Source organism: Oncorhynchus kisutch, linkage group LG2 (assembly GCF_002021735.2).
Source record: "Oncorhynchus kisutch isolate 150728-3 linkage group LG2, Okis_V2, whole genome shotgun sequence".
Taxonomy (NCBI): domain Eukaryota; kingdom Metazoa; phylum Chordata; class Actinopteri; order Salmoniformes; family Salmonidae; genus Oncorhynchus; species Oncorhynchus kisutch.
In genome coordinates this window covers 6,634,724-6,654,629 of record NC_034175.2, presented here as the reverse complement: position 1 = coordinate 6,654,629, position 19,906 = coordinate 6,634,724, and the positions used below count along the sequence as shown (strand labels likewise).

At 42.4% G+C, this 19,906-nt stretch overlaps 1 protein-coding gene across 1 annotated transcript; it reads left to right on the top strand.

The window, feature by feature from the left end:
- Nucleotides 1–14,545: 14,545 nt before the first annotated feature.
- LOC109901476 (coiled-coil domain-containing protein 86) lies at nucleotides 14,546–18,573 on the top strand. Its single transcript, XM_020497477.2, has 7 exons — nucleotides 14,546–14,739; nucleotides 15,130–15,186; nucleotides 16,738–16,881; nucleotides 16,984–17,025; nucleotides 17,107–17,265; nucleotides 17,387–17,494; nucleotides 17,641–18,573. The coding sequence occupies exons 1-7, from the start codon at nucleotides 14,681–14,683 to the stop codon at nucleotides 18,332–18,334; spliced, it is 1,263 nt and encodes a 420-aa protein (XP_020353066.1). The 5' UTR covers nucleotides 14,546–14,680; the 3' UTR covers nucleotides 18,335–18,573.
- The last annotated feature ends 1,333 nt before the right edge of the window (nucleotides 18,574–19,906 follow it).

The window sequence follows — 19,906 nt, the reverse complement described above, 5'->3', positions numbered from 1 at the left end:
GGTTTGATTCCCACGGGGGACCAGTATGGGAGGGGGGGTAAGAAAATGTATGCACTCACTACTGCACCTTGTTCTGGATAAGAGCGTCTGCTCCCCCCCCCCCCCCCCCCCCCCCCCCACACACACACACACAGCTGTGCTCTGTATTCAGGCCTCATTGTCTCTCTAGTCAGAAACAGGATAGCATGGATGTTACCTCTGGAGCTAGACCGCAGGGTCAGAGAGGGGACTCAAAATGGCTGTGAGTAGATGGCAGTTTCACTCTAATGCAGGTGTCTCCGATTGGTGCAATGGTCTGCATTAGTGAGAGTGGACTGTAAATTTCTTCTCATAAATAGATATCCACGGGTTATATTTCTATGGTAGTAACTCTATAAATGGTAATTCACATAGACTACTTTTACCATTTAAATAAATATTTAGACAATAATTATGTAATTGTCATTGACCATCATACCACATAGACCTATATTTTAATCAAACTGATAGAAATTATGGTCATGACATACAAATTGCTCTGCAAAACTGGAAAAATAGCATGTTTCAAATTTGTTACCACTGTGTTATTCAGTCTTCAGCCCAAACTAGCCACAGTCTTCTCAAGTAGCAAAACATTATGTACCACTACCTCACTACTCTTTAGGGCTGCACCACACAAGGATCATTTGTCAAAAAGCCGGACTAGCTTTCATCCTTTACTTTTGAAAGCCCTGTTGTTTTTATAGATTGCCTCTCCTTCCTCTGTTCCTCTTCCTCTCCTTCCTCTCCTTCCTCTCCTTCCTCTCCTCCCTCTCCTCCCTCTCCTCCCTCTGTCTCTCTCTCTCTCTGTCATGTTTTAGTCTTCATATGTTGCTTTTGTTCTCTTCCTCATTTTCCCCTTGTGTAAAAAATGAAAGGCTGAGAACAGGAAGAGTTACAACAAACACAGCAGCTAGCCGCAGTACATCAGTGGGATCGCTCTGACAGACAGTTACAGGCTACATCTAACAGCACAGCCCAAAATCAAACTCATATACATGATATTTAAAACGCTCAATATTAATCAGCATTAAATTAAAAAAGCTCAATCATATTCATATGCATGGTATTCAAAGGGCTAGCTATCTCCAGATAAACAGGGTTGCATGATATGCATCATACAAATCATATCTTCAAAGCTAAGTAGGATTCATGCATGTTTGGAAATAGATTTTCTCCAGATCTGTCAAATCATATTGATATTCATGATAAAGACAAACATAAATCATTTTAAAACATGATATCTCCAAAACGCAATAGGATCCGTGCATTTGTGTTTAGAATTTGATAATCATCCATACACATTGGACTGTGACAGCTCAGGCAAAGCACCCAACAGAACTTTCTCTCTCTTTTTCTTTCCGACATCCTTTTCACCAATCCCTTTTCACACGTTTAATACACAGGGAAAATGAAAGTGAGAGGCGTATGAATTGAACTGGATTTATTTTCCAGTCAGATATACTTCCATGGTGTTGTCTATCCAGCATAGGTCCATCATGGACAACATGCAGCTAGGGCATAACAAACAGGATTCTGCTTTACAGCCTAATCATAACCCTTCCCTCTACGCTGCCATGGCTATGATGGGAAAGGAGACGTCAGGGGAAAGGGAAGAAGGAGAGAGAGAGAAAGGAGACAGGCAGGGGAGAGAGGGAGAAATGGTGGGGAGGCAGAGGAATGGAGAGAAAGAGAGAGATGGAAAAAGGGCCTACTGAGAGGAAGGGTAGAGTAGTCTGGATGCATTGGTTCCGTATAACAGACCTATTTCAGTCTGATAGACACATGTTGCCATTATAAGGAAACGGAATCCAAATGTCTCGCATTAGGTCCAGTATCTGGTCCAGTATCTGGTCCAGTATCTGGTCCAGTATCTGGTCCAGTATCTGCACCATACAAAGTAGGAGGATATGGGGAAATGATCCAGACTCAGTATTTGGCTCTCTCATCCCTCTCAGAGATATTTTCCCCTTAAGCGTCTTTCTCCGAAGCTCTTTCGTCTCGAGTGTTTCATTGCTTGCTTTACACAATGAAATGCTGCACTATTGAAACCACTGACAGGTTTTAAAAACAACATTCCATTTGATATGATAACAGACTGACAGAGCCAACGATCCCACCGAATCAATTTAAAAAGAGCTGAGGTATATGTTTAAATACAGTGTATTGGCACTAACCATAACCCTAACCCTTTTGAAGTGGCCATTTAGAAGATTATAGACATTTAATCCCAATGATACATCTCTTACATTCACATAATTGATTATATAAAGGTAAGAACACTGTAATATCAATAGTTACGTATCTTTGTACCTCAACAGAATCCAAACACAATAGAAAGAAACACAGGCCAACTGGAGAGACTGACGACTGCAGCCAAATCACAGAAAATGTAACACATCCTACAAAATGGCTGCAGAATCTAAAATGGGTGTGAGCTCGATATTGCCAGGCCAAGATAAGAACACTCTCCCTTAGCAGGTACACTGAAGAGAATGAGCTTCAGACTGTGGTAACAAACTCTATAATAATTTATAAATGTTATAATTGGTATGATTTAATTCACTTAAATAGCAACAGAGTCAATGGTGATTGTGGCAATTTGTCACAGCCTAACAGAGTAATATGAACTACACGTAGAGAAACAGAAGAATACGAGAGGTAAGCAGCAGATGAGAAGAGACCAAAACAGTATGGATGGATGATGGCAAAGAAGAAAATGAAAGACTGAAAGGAGTAGACCGCAGAAGAGAGACAGAAAGAAAAATAAAGAAATATGTAAAAAATAGACTAATTAGTTTAGTACAGCAACATTAACTGCTGCTACACTACTGGTACAACTACCACACAAAAAACATCATAATAACATATATGCAGTACTTGTACTATCCAATCATCAGCATCACTATATCTGAAGTGTTTAAAAGGGGTTATACTGAGAGGTGGCATGTTTGGGAGTGATAGAGGAGGAGTAGAGAGGTAGAATCAGAACAATTGAGACAGGGGTGGTGAGAGAGATATATTTGGGATTAAGGAACAAGTGCGTGGAAAAGGACGAGGATTAGGGGAGTGGGAGAGAGAAGGACAAAGTGAGAGGAGTGAATGAAAAGGCAGACAAAGAGCTTTGACGGAGAGGGCAGGGATAAAAATAGGTATTTTTCTGCTTCATCTATTTTCCTTCCTCTCCTCTGCGCTGCTCCCTACCTCTTTACTCCCTTCTCTGTCTAACTGGGAAGATCATTAGGAAACCTAAACGAGCCAGACCACCTGCTCTCTACTGTCGGTACTGCACTATGTAATGACCGAGGGACCATTGGACCGTTTCTCACACAGTGTAACCATCCATCCAGCAGAAGACAATGAGGTTAGGAGACTGGACTGGGGCTGGGGTTGGAGCAAGGGCATATTGGACCCAGGGCTAGAGCAAGGGACGGGACTTGGTGGAGTTGCGTGGAGATAAGACTATTATTTCATGGTCATTATGGTCTAAGGCAGTGACACTGAGATCTCTCAGGATTGTGACTGTGGGATTAGAAGGCAGGATCAGAGCGTTGTGACTGTGGGATTAGAAGGCAGAATCTGGCGGTTGTGACTGTGGGATTAGAAGGCAGGATCTGGCGGTTGTGACTGTGGGATTAGAAGGCAGGATCTGGCAGTTGTGACTGTGGGATGAGAAGGCAGGATCAGGGGGTTGTGACTGTGGGATGAGAAGGCAGGATCAGGGGGTTGTGACTGTGGGATTAGAAGGCAGAATCTGGCGGTTGTGACTGTGGGATTAGAAGACAGAATCTGGCGGTTGTGACTGTGGGATGAGAAGGCAGGATCAGGGGGTTGTGACTGTGGGATAAGAAGGCAGGATCAGGGGGTTGTGACTGTGGGATAAGAAGGCAGGATCAGGGGGTTGTGACTGTGGGATAAGAAGGCAGGATCAGGGGTTTGTGACTGTGGGATTAGAAGGCAGGATCGGGGGGTTGTGACTGTGGGATAAGAAGGCAGGATCAGGGGTTTGTGACTGTGGGATTAGAAGGCAGGATCGGGGGGTTGTGACTGTGGGATAAGAAGGCAGGATCAGGGGTTTGTGACTGTGGGATTAGAAGGCAGGATCGGGGGGTTGTGTGTAAAGAGAACATCTTCTCAATCCACTTCCTCATATATTCACTATATAATTCACTACACTGTGTGCTTGTAAGTGTGTGTGTGTGTGTGTGTGTGTGTGTGTGTGTGTGTGTGTGTGTGTGTGTGTGTGTGTGTGTGTGTGTGTGTGTGTGTGTGTGTGTGTGTGTGTGTGTGTGTGTGTGTGTGTGTGTGTGTGTCCAGGCTAGATAACACACATTTGCTGCTGCTGCTGGGGGTAGCAGTGGGAAGGGGAGCGGGGTCAGAATCCAGGGTCAGGTGTTAATTCACTGCATCTAGCAGCAGGAGCAGGAGGGACCACATCCAGACCAGACCGCTGCTGGAACATACATGGACAAACCAAGTTATATTCAATGATCATCCCTGTGGGTGGATCTGTCTGTCTCTCTCACCTCTCCCCTTCAACTCCCCATCTCGCTTCTTCCTCCCCCTCTCGCCACCTTTCAGTCCCTAACTCACTCCTTCTTCCCCTCTCTCCTCTCTCCCTTCCCCTGTCCGTCTCTCCTTCCCGGTTGTCCTCTCTCTCCTCCCCCACCCCAGTTTAAACGCAGAGGTCACTCTGTCTCCCAGGGTCCTGTCTGTCTGGGATGATCCTGAACTCTGACCCCAGGCTTGATCATATTCTAACCACACACAGACCACAGACACACTCACAGAAAGGGCATGTGTGTCCTCACAAGAGCCTTTTCATTGTGGTCATTGTTGATCAATTTATCACTTCTTTCCTGTCACTTACTGAAAACCTATTGGCAGATAAAGCTCGTTTGGCAAGAAAGTCAACGCTTTTGCAAATGTGAACATTTCGGGTGATTACAAGGATTTATCAAGCCAATCAAGCAATGATCGTGATTTAGTTATGAATTTGCTAGGAATCGGATACTATTCAATAGCCACTGACGCTGGTGGGTTCATGACATTTCTATCATGTGGTGTGGAGTAGAAAAATGACAAGCGATATCTTAAACAACCGCAGCATCATATTATCACAAAAACAAAAGCTCCATGAGCATACATTACAATAGGCATATAGCTTACATTCCCCCCAAACATGTGCGTAATATTTCCACTGTCATTCATTCATGCACTTTACCTATTTAATATTTCCCGAAAAATATGTCCAACTAAAAACAACGATAGTCTACTGACTAGGGTGTGTAGCAGCTTTTATAAAGGCATAGCCTACAACTTCTAAAATATATATATGCCTCTCTAAATAGGCCTACTGCAGACATTTTATATTACTAAATTACTTTATTGTAAAATATGGGCTCTATATGTTAAATACAATCCAACAAAATGAATTGATTTAACCCGTGTTATAATGCATTTTTAAGTCGAACAATGTGGAGAAGTATGGTGGAAAAAAAACGTATAGCAAAATGGCACATATCCCGAAATGACGGTCCCTTCTTGTCGCAGAAAGGCTGCAACGTGCAATTGCAATTTTTTCCGCTTTAATTGAGGGACTGGCCAAGCGGCCTTTGACCCGCGGGTCATTACTGCATTGTGCTCCGGGCCGCGGAGAGACCCAACACCATTTGGGGGGAGAATCGTGCGCAGAAAATGGATTCATTTTAAACGGCCTGTGGTGCTGATAATGATTGGAACTATAACGAAAAATCTATAGACAATGTATCCTCGTTTTATAAGGTATCTTAGCCTATGACTTGTAAAGTTGAGACACTGAAAATAGTTGGTGCAATAAACCTGTGAGGATTTGTGAAGGTCCCAAGAAAGGATTTCGGACTTGGTTTCAGATATTAGGGTTCATTGCATAGCCCAATCCTTTTAGGCTACTCACCAACCATATCCACCATTTTAGATCAATTGAGGGTTTCGTTTAGCAACATCAAAAATAACTTATGACTATACAATTGAAAGACCGTTCTAAAAACATGTGTAACCTCTAACACAACAGGCTACGTTTACCCTATATTTGGATAGGTAGCCGAAGCATTATCTGACAGACAGTAAGCCTAGAGAACCTATTTACAAAAGAACTGGCCAGAAAAATAGATTAACAGTTTGTTTCACATCAGTTTGATTGAATATTTCATGTCGTATAGCGAAGTAGACTTGTAGGCTACACAGTTTTTGATTATTGTAATTATAATATCGTAGTTTATTTCATTCTGATCATTAGTTCAAGTTCAAAGACATTTGGTCCGATAGCATCTATTGTAAACGACGTATCAACACATTTTAGTTCATATTTGAGGTATAGGGAGTTTGTGTTTAATTTTAAACTATGTTTAGATCGATTGACTAAGAGAATGAAGACTCTGATATTCCTTCTTGAATGTTTATTTTTTACATTGTATATGCAAGTTTCATTGCAAAGTGGTTAAACTTTGTCCCGTTATGCATGGTGTATATCTTGATATTCGAGCAACAATAAATTAGAACAGCCTGTGTAAATGTCCCCATGAATTTGCAAGTGGGCAATATAAAATGAAAGCATTTAAAAAATATATATATATATATATGTAGATTTGAATATTATGTAGGAACAATTCTCCATTCATCCTCCAAAAATGTTTTCTTTGAAATATCTCTCCTGTGTCATTATGCCAAACTAATGCAGATTCCTTCCGATATGCTATAGGCTTTTTCACGTTATAGGCTTTTTGCAGCATCTGAGCTTCATGCAATAATTTACGTCATGCAGGCTAAACTTAATAATTATAGGGAAGCCTATGTGAACAATCTGTTTTTTTAAGAGAAGTCCAATGTCTTTGAACGCGTGCGAAAGAACGCACACCAACAAACACATGGCGCAAAACACCTTGCAAATAGTGTCAACGTTACAAAACGCAAATGAATAAGCAGAATGAAACGTAATGTAGCCCTGTGCACAAGAAGACATACATATAAATATACAAAATGAATATAGGCCTACATAGCTAATGCTAAGGAATATATCTTTCACCTGACAGAAATAACATCGTTAAAGCCTTGTTTCATGGTTTTTAAATATTCCAGATATAGGCATAATAAACACTGAAACTCAGAACATCCCTACTGTGGTTGGAATCAGGGAATTGAATCACATTGCCTAAGCATTTGAAGACAAGCTATGTGGAACATTTAGTTTTCCAGCGAAAACGAGGGCTTTTTCAAACGCAATATCGTTCCATATTCACTGATACATGGGCATTTTACATGTCTGCATTAGGAAACACAGCCTGTTATAAAAGCATGATGAGGAAATCCTAACGTTCTCTGGTTTAGGGTTAGGTCGTCATTTTAGAGAGGCCTACTTTGTTCCTATGACTTTCCTAAAACCACAATAATATGAACATTCTGAAAATTCTGGGGGTTCTTGAAACTATATTACATTCAATGACTTTCCTTGTCTTATCTCTCATTTGCGTTCAAACAGGCCTATCGTATTAAGAACATTACATTCTGCATTAAAATATTATTATTATTATTATTATTATTATTATTATAGGGTAGTGCAATTGTAAGACTTTCCTTTCGTAAAAAAAAATGCAAATATGAATATAATTTTGAATGCAAATATGAATATGCTATTACATAACCATATTCAGCTAATCGTGTTTATTTGCATTCCGGTGCACATATTTAAGTGCTTTAACTCACACACACACACACACACACACACACACACACACACACACACACACACACACACACACACACACACACACACACACACACACACACACACACACACACACACACACCACCGTTTTTCACTTGACGTTTAAACTTTACATATTGTATTCATACTAGTTAAAGAGAGATGTATAGCCTAATCAAACAACCAACCCTCGAATTATCATCGTTAGTCAATTGACTGGATTAAGAACAGAGCATAGTGGGCTTTCCCTTTACCGAACTTGAAAGAGATTGGGGGAAAAAGCTAACCAGACTTGCTTCATATGCTTATTGAATAAATAGCCTATGTATCTGGAGGCTAACTGAATACTTTTAAAACTCATCACCATCACGACTCTGAGATGTAAAAAATGAGAGAGCTATACAGTATAGGCCTACTTTATGTGGAATGTATTAAATCAAATTTGAATATTTTAGGTGCACACAATTCTTTCTCAATTTTTACCAAATAACTAATACGCACGGCACTACACACGAACATTCTATATATTTTAAACCACATTATTAGATCATATTGGAGGCCTGTGTAGGCAATATGAGATGTAAGCCCATAATTTTAAAATAGCCTACACTGGACTGTACACCTGTGTGTTGTGTGGATTTTACCGAAATATAGCCCATAGAAGCAAGATCGTTCATATTTAAACATTATTATCCAGCTAACAAACTATCACCCAATATCTGATTAAACGTGTGAATGCGTGGTTGACAATTAGGCCTATTCTAATGATTATCTCTGTCTCAGCTCAAACCCTGTCTGAAACATCTATATCTGACCAATGACCAGTGTTTGTTGCTCATTAACCAGTGGACTACGGTTTGGGGGGCTCCCGGGGGAATTTTTCGTGTATCATGTCTTCGGGGGCATATTTTGTGTATCGTGTCTTCCTGTGCCTTTTCTTCTCGTGCCTGTCTGTCTGTCGCTCCAAGTTCTTGGTCCCTCTATTTACACCGCGCGTGGTCCTTGAATCAACCACTGCACGTGGAGCCACATAATGGCCTCTAAATGGCAATAGGGTCTCCGAATGTTAGCCGCCCAACACCAGTAATATATGGACACTTGCACATACACGCACACACATAGCAACTGGAAAGCAGAGGTGTGGTGTGTGTTGGAGACACACACTGCTGCCCAGTTGCTGTTATGTGTGAGAATAATGTGTTTCAAATAGCAACGATTCCCAAGTTGATGCAATCCTTAATATTACATTACATTACATAAAAACACAAAACACAACTAGCATACGTGACAATCATCATTTCAACACAGTATTTCATGAATAGATTTTGGTTAAAAGAGATAAGATCACATTGCCTTTGTTCAATGACATCACATGGAACGCTCAGTTTGCTTGAGTCAGGAGCGAGATGGAAGAGCAGAGCCGGACGGACAGAGGATGAACCTCCGCCAGCCCTGTAGGTTGAGTGTGTCCGCCTGTCCCCAGCTCTCCCCCTCTGCGGGTGCTCTGTCTCAGTGCTCAGGCTTATAAAGGCCCAATCCCCTCCTCTTAATTGATTTTCTCATAATTAACTCACTCTGTCCATCGATTTCCCTTCTGCGGCCTATCTGCCCTACAACGGCACTAACACTCCTACTGGCCGTGTAGGGGCCGTGTTATTGTGGAAGGTAGCCTATTATCTGCGGCGATCGGGCAAGCTGCCGAACAAATATCGACCAAATTGATTAACAATCCCACCCAATAACACTAAATACACATAGTCTTTATACTGTCACAGTCAAGGGCAAATAATAGCCTATTCGTGTCCACTGAGTGGGTGAACATATAGGCTTTTCTCTCATGGCAGATATTTGAAGACTATACGCAATTAAACAACAAAAGGCTTATAGCGCCATCAAGGGATTCCACTGAATTCGGTTTGTAGCCTATTTAAAAAACTACTTTCAGATGTTCCGGCTAGACATCTGAATCAAATGACTCATCGCAAACCCCAGTCATGTACTCTTGCTATGTAAATAGACATATGACATTATAATCACAACACACAGCATATCATATCAATAAACGATAAGAGGAAACATTCTGTGTGTAATGTTCCCATTCAACGAATGCAAGCGCAGACTGACGCATGATGCACGTGCATACATAATATAGAGCGAACTCATATTCAAAATCAAATATTCGCGCGATTCACAACCAGAAATACGGCATGCAGAGCAGGTGAATGACAGCGCGATTCGCCCACCGAGAGAAGGAAAGCGGGGGTATGAGAGGGACAGAGAGAAAGGGTTGCCCACATGAATTTATTTATGTTCTAATCAATAAAAAGAAAATCCCTGCCCGCGCAAGAAATCATTAAGGCCGTTATTTCTCTGTCCATCTCCTCTCTCTCCCTCTCTATGACACAGGCAAGTTGGCCTCGAAATTTGACTAAAGTCTTCCTGGTTGTGAATTGAAACAGAAAAGCAATATACTTGATAAGAAGGTGGAGGGTTTAGAGAGGATGGGAAGAGGCAGGGGGGATACATGGGAGGAAGCAGAATGCAAAGATAAGTTATCACTATGCAAAGTTGAGCCCTTATATGAAATCTTTATCTTTTTTTGGAGGTGAAAATTTACCAGTGCTTCCATCGGTGAACGTCTCTATCCCCGCCATGCGAGCTGCCTGTCTGAACACGAGAGGGATGGAGTGCAGAGATGGGGAGAGGTGTGTGTATGGGTGGCCAGGGAAAAGGGGAAGAAGGAAGGGCATAAGGGGAACACAATCTGGGGTGGGGGCTGTGAATTAGAAATTGGGGGTAGGTTAGAGGTGAAGGCTGGGTTTTGGGGTGCGGGGGTTGGGAGCACGCGCCCGCCCTGTATGGTAGGTAACACCCTAACCTTTCATGTCTCCCTTGCTGTCCTAATTGTGTTCCCCTCTGCTCTCCTCTCTCTCCACAGCTCGCGTTCCCTTCCCATCTTTCACTCTCGACGTCTCTCAGCGGTTTCCATGGCGACGTGGTGTTTGTGGTGCTGCTGCTGAGGAGAAAGAGGCGCGTGCATGTGAGACCGGGAGAGCAAGAGGGATAGTGTGTGTGTGAGAGGCAGAGATTGTCATTTAAGAGAGTGTGAGGACAGATTTCGACATTTCTAAGAAATCTAATTCAAAATGAACATTTCATAATATGCCTGCTTCAGTTGGACATACAGTAATCCCTTCCCCAGAGATATTATAACACACAGTAAAATAATCAGTGTTGGTTGTATTCTGCAGAATAGTATGATTTCATACAGTATAAAGAAGGCATATAAAATAAAAGGTCTACGAAAAAGGTGTCCTAACATGCTTATGAGAGGTGACACATTTGTTGTCACAGATCATTTTGAAGGGCTCTTAAAAGCTGATTAATTCATAGACAATAGCCTATTAATAGCCTAGCAATCAATTAACATTAAATTGTCAATATTCATGGTCCATCAATTCCTAAAACGCATTGACCTGGAACAGAAGTTATATCCACAGTTCCAATACCGGACATATAGGCTTAACTCTGGATATTCAGTGGGGCTTTTTCTCTATGCAGCTCTCTTCAAATGGACTATTCATCTCATGCTGCCATCTGCAGGCCAGAAACAGCGTTATTTATCAGAAAAAAAGAATGAATGAGCACCTTGTTTTTGGTGGATTTACTTATTTTTGTAAAATATTCCTTGATAATAATGGTAGACATCTGTGTGCATGAACATAGACACAGCAGAATTGACCTCCCAACTGGATGGGAGACAGCCTAGCCTGCTTCAGGTGGACATACAGTAATCCCTTCCCCAGAGAGCTCCAGCTCTATTATCTTTAGACCGTCAAAGACCTAGCCCCCAACAATTGTGAGCGCAGTGTGAAAAAGTCCTTTCTGGAGATGAAAAGCGGGGACCAGGGTGGACAGACCACGCTTAATGTCTAGAATAAGACCAAGAGGTCAGTTGTGAAATATGCATATAAATATATGTTTATGTTGAGCTTATCCTTTTTTAAGCATTGTAAGCCTAAGGTGGAGGTAGCTACCAGGCCTGTTGGCTTTTTATGAAGATGTTTGGACTCGGGTGCTCTGGATCCTTTGATGATGCCGACAATGTCTCATCAAACAGACCTTTTGTGATTGTTTGTAACTTGCACAATTCAATAAAAGGTCTATACAAACAAAATATAATTCTTTAAAACCAATTTACCAATGAGTCAACAAATGCAATACAAAAAATTGATAACTAAATAATATTTTTAAGAATTAACTCGATCTCCATGGATCATGGAGATACAGTATACAGTCAACTGTCTCAGTACATTGAGCATACAAAACATTAGGAACACCTGCTCGTTCCATAACATAGACTGACCAGGTGAATCCAGGTGAAAGCTATGATCCCTTATTGATGTAACCTGTTAAATCCACTTCAATCAGTGTAGATGAAGGGGAGGTGACAGATTACAGAATAATTGTTAAGCCTTCAGACAACTGAGACATGGATTGTGTGTGTGTGCCATTCAGAGGGTGAATGGGCAAGACAAAATATTGAAGTGCCTTTGAACACAGGATATGGTAGTAGGTGCCAGACACACCGGGTTGTGTAACCAACTGCAACGCTGCTGGGTTTTTCCCGCTCAACAGTTTTCCGTGTGTAACAAGAATGGTCCACCACCCAAAGGACATCTAGCCAACTTGACACAAGTTTGGCAAGCATTCGAGTCAACATGGGCCAGCATCCCTGTGGAATGCTTTCGACACCTTGTAGAGTCCATGCCCTGGCGAATTGAGGCTGTTCTGAGGGCAAAAGGGGGTGCCACTCAATATTAGGAAGGTGTTCCTAATGTTCTATACACTCAGTGTAAATCATACAGTATAAAAACACACAACAGATAGAAATGTAATTAAAAAAATGAATACTGCTTTTTATTCATTGCTCTGTTTTGCTCGACATGCAAGAGAAGAAACAGCACACTCCACTCCAACAGTGTCCAGGCTTCTCCTTCTTATTACCCCCCTCTTCCTCTCTCACTGCATTCTCTGGCTGTTCCATCACCAGCTGGCAGCACGATGACTGGGGCACTATGGTCATCAGGCTCTGAAGCTCCTCCACCTCCTCTCCTTCCACCTCTGTCACCATGACAACCTCATTGACCCCGGTGACATGGATGTGGATCTGGCCGGCGTCCCTAGTGCTCATTGGCAGAGGGCTGCTGGGCTGGGAGTGCAGAGTGGTGGTGTCAGTGGGTTCCATGGGGTCAGAAAGATGCGCGGTGGTGGGAGCCTGGGGGGTAGCATCAAACTTCACCACCTGGGACCAGGGGTGGGCTGGGCTAAACCCTGGCTCAAAGATGGAGTCACTGCAGAGCTGAGAGCGCTGAGCCTGTTCAACCTGTGGCAGGGCATGCTGGGATAGTAGCGGTGTTGTCGGGGCTGAGTTCGGGTCCAGACTGAGGTTGTTCATAGAGCCCCTATTGGGTCCATCATCACCCTGGGTGGATCCACAGGCTGGTGAGTAACCAGGAGGGGGTGTGCTGGTAGGCAGCAGCAGGTCAGTGCTACTTATACCACAGCCTGGTCCGAACACTTCAGGGAACATCTGTGGCTGGAAGAGCTCCTGAAGGGAAGGAGCAGTCTCAGCGTCCAGGTCCACAGGGAAGACAGTTGGCGGTTGGCTTGGAGAGTCAGGCCCATTGGTGGTGGTCTCCAGGAGCATGGTGTTAGTCACAGCAGGCTGGGGCTCCTCCATGGTTGAACATGTTGCCCCAGAGTTCTCCAGGCCTAGATCCCCTAACTCTTTGAAAAAATGTTTTTTTAGAGAGACAGGGTCTTCATTGAGGAAGTCACTGCTCAGAGCTGGACCATCGAAGCAGCCTTTCAGTTGACCGTCCAGTTCTCTGCAGAAGTCAGAGTTGGTGCGCATGAGCCTCGGTGTCCCTGGTTCCTGGCTTGGTGTTGAGAAGGACAGGCCTCCAAACATCTCTCTGCTCATCAAGGGATTCCTCTGGCAGTCTGGCTGGCCATCGAATAATACCGCCTCTGAGAAAGACAGTGAAGGCCCAATCAGATTTTTCTCTGGGGGTTGGTCCCCCTTGCTGTTCTCCATGTCTGCTGATCAAACTATGAAGACATTTGAAAATTCCTAGGCTTTATTAAGGGTGGGTGTGGTCAGAACTCAACATTATTACATAAAACATTGTTACATCAACGTTGTGATCCACATTAAAACAAGGTAGTCATCATAACTGTGAACCGCGAAAAACGTAATAATGTGTTTCACGGTTCTAAGACTTATACCGTCATGGCGGAAATTGAGAGAATAGGAAAATAATTCATGTTTTCACCGCTGCAGAACACACACACAACATAGCCTACCTGTTATCCAAATTGCCAGAATAAATGTTAATGTGGTAGCCTAGGCTATTTTCGTAGCATCATACTATAACTAAATGCTACTTTGGAACAGGCACATAGAAAGGTGGATTTAGGCTAAATCAGGAGCTTTGGGTCTCTATTTATATGTAACCAAATTTACACCACATATATTTTGTACAGAAAATGTACACACAAAATGGATGGATCTTCCTACCTTTTCAAACTAGTCACTCGCACAATGACCACAGGCCCACCTGGAAGAGATGGGTAGATTATATTTGAACCTTGGTTGTTTATATTTGAACAGTGCATAATATAGATTTCAGTACTTTGAGTTAAGAATGCTGCAATATTATTTTAGTCTTTCTAACTTCAGATAGTAGCCTATGTTGAACATTAGAAACACCGTGGAACTAATTGACCAACATCAGTGAGTCCGCGCGGATTAATTGTATCGTTGGACACCTGATATTATTCCTGCTGGCACCATTCGAAAACCTAGACCCCAACCATTGTGAGCGCGGGCTGAAAAAGCCCACGTCCTTTCTGGAGATGAAAAGCGAGAACCAGAGTAGACAGACCAAGCATAATGTACAGAATAAGTTCAAGAGGTGAGTTAATGAAATATACATATACATTTATGTTTAGCTTATCCTTTTTTATGCATTGTAAACCTGTTAGCTCCAATTTGCATGCGTCTCGGCTCGGACCAAACATGCCCAGAACTGATTAAACAAAAGAGCAAAAGGTTGGGTATGAAATTGGAACTTAGAAAATGCCGAGTTTGTAGGAAATTGCAACCAACATTCCTGTTTTAAGCATATCTGTTTTTTAAGAAGACGTTTGGACACAGGTGCTCTGGATCCTCTGACGATATCTCATCAAACAGTGGATGCCTTGGCACTAAATAGTTTCTGTTTTAACTAAATTAGTTATGATTAAAGACCTTCACCTTTAGGTACACTCTACACATGTATCTAAATCTATTTACTTTGTTTTAGTACAAAAGTCACCAGAAGACTGAAAAGGTGTCTTTGGCTTTTCCCACCTCTTGACTTGTAAGTGTGAATTAATAGGCTACACGTGCCTGCACTGTACTGTTTTCTATATAAAAGCGAAATGACCTTGCCACAAGCAGCACCACAGATATTGAGATGAGCCAGATGCAAGACTTCCCTCCCCATAGACATTAAAACCATTCGATAGCACCGACGTCATCCTCGTATCCCTATGGAAAAATCCCGATGGCTCATGAAATCGGAAATATTTTAATTTGAAACGCCCCATATTGCTGAATGGGTCAAGGCTAGCATCAAAAGTTGAATATTTTTGGATTTTAGATAACTCTAACCCTTTTCCTAACCTTACTTTAACCTAATTATCCTAACCAGCTGTTAAGTATCCTAACCTGCTTTGTCATTTTTCCTAACCTGCTACGAAGTCGAATCTGATGTTAATTTGTCAAAAGCTGTATCCCTTCTAGTCATGACCTTCCTATATGTAACCTCTATTTAACTAGGCAAGTCAGTTATGAACAAATTGTTATTTACAATGACGGCCTACTAGGGAACAGTGGGTTAACTGCCTTGTTCAGGGGCAGAACGAAATATTTACCTTGTCAGGTCAGGGATTCAATCCAGCAACCTTTCAGTTACTGGCCCAACACTCTAACCACTAGGCTACCTGCCGCCCCATTGGGCTGAACGGCACCAACATTGCTAAGGATCATCGAGAAAGTGGCCAGAATTAGCAAAGGATCATGTTCGATGTAGTGGTTTTCATCCTGCCTGAGAGACACGTGCAAAGAGCGTGCATGAGGGCGCACGCCTCTCCGTAGCCTGCCGGTCTGTGATTGGTGTCAGTACATTGGTCTGGTCTGTGTCGGGCTCCCAAGTGGTGCAGCGGTCTAATGCACTGCATTTCAGTGCTAGAGGCGTCACTACAGACACCCTGGTTTGAATCCAGGCTGTATCACAACCGGCCGTGATTGGGAGTCCCATAGGGTGGTGCACAATTGGCACAGCGCTGTCCAGGTTTGTCTGGGGTAGGCCGTCATTGTAAATAAGAATTTGTTCTTTACTGACTTGCCTAGTTAAATATTGTTTATTTATTTAAACATGGTCCAGAGTGAGGACTAGTAGTCAAAATGGATCGGTATTTAATTTCATTTATCGATTTGTAGCGAATTTTTAAATAATTCACTGTGGGATCGAACTTAATCATTGTAAACCAATTTTAGAGCCAAAATCAGCTGTTTAAAACAAATTGTTTGGCCATTCTAGCTATCATACTTTATATAGGCATTCTAAGGCAGACCAGGGGTTTTGGCACCGCTAGGTTGCTATGCAGTAGCTGACCAGCAGAGCACTTGGCTTCACACTCACACAGTCACACAAAGTCACACACAGTATCTGCGCATGTGCCTAGGTTTGCTTCACACTGTTACAGCGTGGTAGCCAGGGGACCAAAACAGAAGAAGAAGTTGAGCCTTGCGCTTCAACACTTAGTTGTTGTGGAAATTGACCTACTATGTTGTTTACTTTCTGCATCTACGTCATATCGCAGAGTCTACCTTTAACTCAGTTTTTGTAATACATTTCCTCTCTCAGGGAGGAGGATGCAGCTCCGGTCCCTGTGTCTGACGCCACCAGAGAACCACCAGAGACCAGGATGTCAAAGAAGAAGACTTTCCCCAGACCACCTGTCACACAGGATGCAGAGAAGTTTCATGATGGCCCAACTAACACCAGTAGGCAAGTATCAAACATTCTAAATGCTCAGTTCTCATATTTTGTTAGAAAAATAATCAAATTAACACACCTGACATGCATCTAAACCGATTTCCATTGTTTTAGCCCCAATACCATCCCAAAGAGAAGGTGCCTTTTCCCAACCCTGTGAGTAACAGTTACACAATTAAATTAAATGAACAATTCATGATTTGTGAGTGTGACTGCGCATTTGACCACCTCCTTCAGGATGTCTGAGCCAGACCCAGTGCCTCTCTCTGAGCCAGACCCAGTCCCTCTCTCTGAGCCAGACCCAGTACCTCTCTCTTATCCAGCAGAGACCAGCGAGCCCCAGCAGAAGGCAGGAATCTTCATCCCACCTGCCACAAAGCGACTGAAGAGGACCAGGTTAGGTTACACTTTAGTCATAGTTATTTCATACTATATTCACACCATTAGTTAGTTGAATCCCAATTTCTAATGATTGTTTTCTGTTCTAAGATTTTTGTTTGTGTCAATTCTACCTCAGAAAGTTGGAGCCAGCCCCAGGCCTTCTCTCTGAGCCACCAGAGAGCATGAAGTCAAAGGAAATGGAGATCCCAGGTCCACCTGCCACAAAGAGACTGAAGAGGACCAGGTCACTCTCTAGTTCTCATATTCTAGTCACACTATTATGTAGTCAGTTGAATCTCAATTTCTTTTTTTCAGATTCTACACTCCACATAGTTTTTTGTTCTAAGATTTCTGTTTAATTTGTGTCTGTTCTATCATGTTCTACCTTAGGAAGTTGGAGCCAACTCCAGCCCCTCTCTCTGAACCTCCAGACACCAGAAAGTCAAAGAAGAAGAAAATAATCCCTGGCCCACCTGCCAGTCAGCAAGTGAAGAGATCCAGATGTCCTCCCAGCCCCTGGACCCCTAACCTAGTGGAGATTAGACGTAGGACACCTACAGCCAGACCTCCTACCTGTGAGATAGGTGTAACTACATTTACCTTGAGATCGAAGGTAGTGACAAGCCCTACCTTGAAGTCAGGTGTAGTCACATCCCCATCTAGCGGTGAAGCCTTTTCCACATCCCCTGAGAGGAAGATGAGGAAGAAGAACAGGAAGAGGGCCAGATGCAGTGGTGCGGCCGTTCCCACCCCCCCTGAGAGGAAGATGAGGAAGAAGAAGAGGAAGAGGGCCAGATGCAGTGGTGCGGCCGTTCCCACCCCCCCTGAGAGGAAGATGAAGAAAAGGGTGAGGTGCTGCCCTGTCCTGTTGAACAACCCCTTGTCTGTCTGTCAGTCGCAGAGGGCCACCCAGGGCAGGAAGGCCTGTGTGTGGTGTAAACAGGAGAAAGAGTGGATGAAGACCATCTGGCAGTGTGAGGCCTGTCAGGTGGCCCTCTGTCTCATACCGGGCAGAAACTGCTTCAGGGCCTGGCACAAGACTCACAAGTGGAACGAGGAAGTCATCTTCAGTCTGTTTTCTTAAATGTTGTCAAATATGTGGGTCTGGAGCCTCAGCATGAGATATTAATGGTTTGTGGTCAAAAAAGGCCACATTCAGTTCCTAGTTCATACGGTTTTAGTATAATTCAGGCATACATGCATTAAATAAGAAATATTTCATTTGTGGGTGTTTTTGCAAAAAAAGGAAGTTGAAAAGTTTGCTACATTTTCTTAAAAGCCCTTTTCCTTATGTTGTTTAAGTTGACATATTAAATACATTGTTAAAAAACAAATATGCCTCTTTCAAATGTGTGCACTTTGTACATTACTTTACAGTTCTTGTTCTTACAACTAACCGTGATCCAAACAGTATCTTTCAATGCTACAAAGACAGATGAACTCATAAAACAACCATGCACAGTGCCTTAAGTATTCATAGCCCTTGACTTTTTCCACATTTTGTTACAGCCTGAATTCAAAACGTATAAAAATCTATTTTTCTCACCCTTCTACACACAATGCCCCATAATGACGAAGGGAAAATGTTGTTCTTAACGGACTTGCCTGGTTAAATAAATGTATATACCGGTAAGTATTCACACCTGAGTCAATACATGTTAAAATCACCTTTGCCAGCGATTACAGCTGTGAGACATTCTGGGTAAGTCTTAAGAGCTTTGCACATGTGGATTGTACAATATTTGCACATTATTCTTTAAAACATTATTCAATCTCTGTTAGGTTGATTGTTGATCATGGCTAGACAGCCATTTCAATCTTGCCATAGATTTTCAAGCTGATTTAAGTTAAAACTAACGAGGCCACTCCGGATCATTCAATGTTGTCTGGTAAGCAACTCCAGTGTATATTTGGCCTGGTTTTTAAAGTTATTGTCTTGCTGAAAGGTGAATTTGTCTCCCAGTGTCTGTTGGAAAGCAGACCGAACCAGGTTTCCCTCTCTCATTTTGCATGTGCTTCGCTCTATTCAGTTTATTTTTATAAGTAAAACTTGCTAGCTCTTCCTGATGAAAAGCATACCCATAACATGATGCAGCCACCACCATGCTTGAACATATGATAAATGCTACTCTGTGATGTGTTGGATTTGCCCCAAAAATAACACTTTCTATTCAGGACAAAGTTAATTGTGTTGCCATTTTTACTTTAGTCCCTTATTGCAAACAGGATGCATGTTTTGGGATATTTGTATTCTGTACAGGCTTCCTTCTTTACACTCTGTAATTTAGGTTCGTATTGTGAAGTAACTACAATGTTGTTGAGCAATTCCCAGTTCTCCTATCACAGCAATTAAACTATGTAACTGTTTTAATGTCAACATTGGCATCATGGTGAAATCCCTGAGCAGTTTCCTTCCTCTCTGGCAACTAAGTTAGGAGGACACGTATCTTTGTAGTGACTGGGTGTATTGATACACCGTCCAAAGTGTAATTAATAACTTCATCATGCTCAAAGGGATATTCAATGTCTGCCTTTTATTTTATTTTTACCCATCTACCAATTGGAAAACCTCCCTGGTCTTTGTGGTTGATCTCTGCTCGACTGAGGAACCTTACAGATAATTGTATGTGTGTGGTGCAGAGATGAGGTAGTCATT